Source organism: Echeneis naucrates, chromosome 17 (genome assembly GCF_900963305.1).
Source record: "Echeneis naucrates chromosome 17, fEcheNa1.1, whole genome shotgun sequence".
Taxonomy (NCBI): domain Eukaryota; kingdom Metazoa; phylum Chordata; class Actinopteri; order Carangiformes; family Echeneidae; genus Echeneis; species Echeneis naucrates.
In genome coordinates, this window is record NC_042527.1 from 12,164,951 (window position 1) to 12,169,578 (window position 4,628).

The window sequence follows — 4,628 nt, forward strand, 5'->3', positions numbered from 1 at the left end:
TGAAGTAAGGCACCAGAGTTTTATGAGACATCTGCTCTATCACTATCATTCAAGTCATGAGATTTCAGGATCATCCAGTCTCCACCGCACAACATCAGCAAATGTGGTTTCCCTTTGCGTGTGGAAGAGCAAGGGGACAGCATTTGATAAAGGAATAGTTTGACATTTTGGGAAATAAGATAATTTGGTTCCTGAGTGTTGGATGAGCCAATCTGTGTCACTCATCTGCCATTTTAAAATTAGGCTACAGCTAGCTAGTTAGCATCGCATTAAGACAATAGGTAGCCTGGCTGTAGTCAAAAATAAGAAACTCATTGACCCTCGTGTTCATGAGCTTTGGACAGATCCGGGCTTGACACCCCTCTGTCTGCACAGGGGTTGTGTCAAGCATGCTGGTAAAGCTTGGCAAGACAGTAAAGCCTACTTATTTCAAGAAATGTGGAACTATTACTTTAATGTCTTCTTTTTTTAAGTCACGAGTCATAACTGTGTTGTGATAAAAATAAAAGTTTTAAGTGTATCAAAAAAAAAAAAAAAAAAACCCAGGTTCAGTAAACTTGATGTTTTACCAAATCGGTGCTTTACAATATCGCAGTTAACAAAAGGATAAAACTCCTTGAGGAAATCTACAAATGGCATTACGGACAGATCCACATTTGAACAACTTACATCTGGGTATAGACATCTACAAAGTGTACCATACAAATTGACCCAGTATGTCAAAATCTGACGACATCAAATGTTGCCATTTAAAAATAGACACTTCATGAAATCAAAGAATTAGTAACATCAACAACTGGATGGTTGAAAGGCAGGTCAACATATCTTAACAGTACATGAACTAGTCAAATTTCTAAAGTTAGCCATGCTGTCCAGCCTTAGCAGCTGTACTCTTCAATGTTCATGTGCTTTAGTTCTTTTAGTTACAGACAAATAGGGAAAGATGACATGGGCTATAAACAGTGTTACAAAAGCCAATCCCTTCAAAAGCAGACGGGAAAGACATACCCTGCCATTACCAGCTCATATCTACCAAGAATCTCATTACCTCATCATGTTTAAGTTGACCAGCCAACTTTGAGCCATTAAAATGCAAGTTAAAATCATCTCAGTGGGAGAGAAGATAAAAAAAAAAAAAAAAAAAAAAAAAAAAAAAATACAGTACTAGTTTAAAAGAAAAGATAAAGTCAGGAGGGCAGTCAGGCGAGTCCACAAGTTGTATATTTAGTAATCCGCAGGTACGTCTCCCTCCTCGTTCAGCAAACAGGTACGGATGAGAGCCTCGATCACAGCATACGGGTCGCAGTTGGCTGAAGGGCGGCGGTCCTCAAAGTAGCCTTTCTTCTCCTGCCCGACATTACGAGGAATGCGGATGCTAGCGCCGCGATTGGCCACTCCGGCGGAGAATTCATCAATGTTTGAGGTTTCATGGTGGCCAGTGAGACGGCGGGCATTGTCAAGCCCCCCTTTGGGATCATAGGCACGAATGTGATAGCTGTGCTTCTTAGCAAGCTTTTCGATTGAATCCTCAATCGCTCTGAAAGCAGAAATTAAAAGATTCTCATTAAACTTATTCATGAAACACACCAAAATAACAAAGTTGTTCAATCAGCATGGCTTCCAACACTTACTTTAATCCACCTTCTTCCCTCATCTCCTTTGTACTGAAGTTCGTATGGCAGCCAGCACCATTCCAGTTGCCAGGGATTGGCTTGGGGTCAAATGAGGCAACAACACCAAAATCTTCACAAACACGGTGCAGGATGAAACGTGCCACCCAGAGATGATCACCCATATTGATCCCTTCACAAGGTCCAACCTGGAACTCCCACTGAACACAAAAATAAATAAATAAGCTACGTTTTAAAAATGGCAACTAAACACCACAAAAATCATGTGCAATGCATAGACACATTAGACCCCTACTGCCATTACCTGAGCAGGCATCACTTCTGCATTAGTGCCACAAATCTTGACTCCAGCATACAGACAAGCTCTGTAGTGGGCCTCCACAACATCTCTGCCATAGGCTTTGTCAGCTCCCACACCGCAGTAGTAAGGACCTGCAAATATGAAAATTATTAACCACCTACATAGGGTGAGAACATGGCATCATGATCCCATTTAGGTTGCACTTTCATACAAAAATGTTGAACTGCCAACTTACCTTGTGGTCCAGGGAAACCATTAGATGGCCAGCCAAATGGGTGCCCATCTGTGCCCAGAATGGTATACTCCTGCTCCATGCCAAACCAAGGATGTTGTTCCTCCACCATGTCCATCACCTTCTTGCATGTAATTCGAAGGTTGGTTTCTGCAAAATAATAAATATTTCAGATCAGAAGACAAGTAGTCAAGTTTTGTTACTAGGGCCAGTTTTGCAAAACCTGCAGCACAAAAATTCATAATACTTTTGACATAATTTGGTATGGCCGGTTGAACTTTTCAGTTGGCTACACCAAATTATGTGGCAAGTGCTGTGCAAGTCATTATTCTATTAGAGGCTAAGTTTCATTTTCATCAATTTGTTTTCCAAAAAGCAGCAGTAATTTTACTGGACCAAGGATTATGCGACTGATCCATCTATCACTTCCACATGTTCAAGCCTCCTCCACTTCTAAATGCATACAACAATAAATGGTTGCATGCAAACGTAAATAAGGGCACATGCATTTGATGATGCAACTGTGCGCACACTTGCCCCATATTTGTACATTAAATGAAACATGCCATCGTTGACATCTGAATGGCGCATTTGTAGTTCCAAAATATAAAAAAAAGGGATATAAAACTATCCCTTCAAGCTTTGCAGATTAATTAAGATACATTTCTAGAGTCCTGCATTTGGTGAAATAAATCAGCCACAGATGTTTACTATGTTTTAGTCATTAGATTGTTTGGTGATTACTGTCTGAAATCACTACAATTTTGACACTTGGAGGCTTCATTACCTGCAGGTTTCCGGTTGTACTTCAGCACTTCACACAAGACCAGCTTGTTGGGGTCTTTACGGAACGGATCACGGAAAATGGCAGAAGGAATCAGATACATGTCGCTGTTGGAGCCCTCAGACTGGTAGGTGCTGGAGCCATCGAAGTTCCACTCAGGGAGATCTACAAGAAGAAGGTGGAGTCAGTCTTTCGATGCAATAAGAGCTTCATCTTTACTAGTTCCTATGACATGAATAAAACTGAGGCTGCCTACCTTCAATGCTTTTGGGCTCAAAATCCAGCGTCCTGGTTTTGCATCGGAGTCCCTCTCCGGTCCCGTCAATCCAAATGTACATGGCTTGGACTTTATCCCCCTGGGGGAGCTCCATGTACTGCTGCTTGACAGCTTTACTCAAGCTGGCGCTGGCTGAGGTAGCCATCCTGTTTCCTACTATAACACACCTGAGGAGAAGAGGAGAGCAGGAGTGAGGCCGCCGTGTTGCGTAACCGAGTTTGGGGGCGTAAAGAAAAAAAAAAAAAGACAAAAACCCCTCCCCTTTTTAAAATACATTGTCTTCTTAATAAAGAGCAGGAAAGGGTGAAAAACACGTTGAGGATGTTAATGACGGCACACTTCTAGGAATATCTCTCCAATTCTCCAATTCGTAAACAGAAAAGGCCACTCTCCACATCCTCAGGGTGAATATCGCCCCCCCACCCGACGCTAACATTACACAGATAGTGCTAATGACTATGGTTAATGATCGATCAGCAAAAAAAACAAACAAAAAAAAAAAAAACACAATGAATGCAGACTTGCCGGGTTGGAAATTTGCAGCCGTAGTGGCAAAAAAACAAAAAAACAAACCAAAAACAATATATTTCGGTTAAATAAAAGCGAGACGTGGCCGCTCACAAAGGAAAACATAGTAAATGATCCCAGCCCCCAAAGAAGGACGCAAACATCAATACTTTCACCATCAACACAATGCTCCTGTAGTCATGGCTACAAGCGGGAAGAAAGCTACATTACATCATGAGCTTTCTTACTGTAATCCGTCGGCTTCAACAACAACAACCATCACCTCAACATAAACACACACTGAGACGGACCGAACCACGGGACGAAGCAGCTGAAGCCAGATTGGTGAAAAATGTTCGGTAAGGCTTCATTGTCTGAAGTGTGTCTGAATAAAAAAAAAAAAAATAAAGCCTGGAACAAGCTGTACCAGCAAACCGGAACAGGGAGCTAAGGGAAGGAAGCAAGGACCGAGGAGAGCGTCCTACCTGGAGAAACGAGGAAATTGAAATAAAAACTAAAGGACTGACAGGTCCAGTGTCTTGTCGTGTGCTGCGTCGCTAGTATCTCTCTCATTCTCCGGTACCGATTCTCCGGGGCCGACCGCATTTATATGAGCCGAGCGGGAACGTCTTGTCTTTGATTGGTCGGGGGGGGCGGCTGATGGGAGGCCATTGGACGGCCAGCCACGCCCTCTGGCAGGAGTTCCGCCGCGTGTCGCCGTGCGTGACCCCCCCCTCCCCCCCCCCTCCTCCTCTCCCCCGCCGTGCGCGTGCACGTGTATGAGCGGCGGGCACATCCTACCCCCCCCCCCTTTCCACTTTTACTCGAAAATACTGATCGGAGGGGTGAAAGTACATAAGGACCTCAGTGAAGAGACCACCAGATCCAGATCCTGG

At 43.5% G+C, this 4,628-nt stretch overlaps 1 protein-coding gene across 1 annotated transcript; it reads right to left on the reverse strand.

Moving 5' to 3' along the window:
* Positions 1–547: 547 nt before the first annotated feature.
* On the reverse strand, positions 548–4,363 carry glula (glutamate-ammonia ligase (glutamine synthase) a). The gene is made up of 7 exons (XM_029525626.1): positions 4,218–4,363; positions 3,205–3,392; positions 2,952–3,113; positions 2,168–2,314; positions 1,936–2,063; positions 1,632–1,831; positions 548–1,537 (listed from the first exon to the last, which is right to left on the reverse strand). Exons 2-7 carry the CDS (start codon positions 3,368–3,370, stop codon positions 1,225–1,227), a joined length of 1,116 nt encoding a protein of 371 aa, XP_029381486.1. The 5' UTR covers positions 3,371–3,392; positions 4,218–4,363; the 3' UTR covers positions 548–1,224.
* Positions 4,364–4,628: the final 265 nt, after the last annotated feature.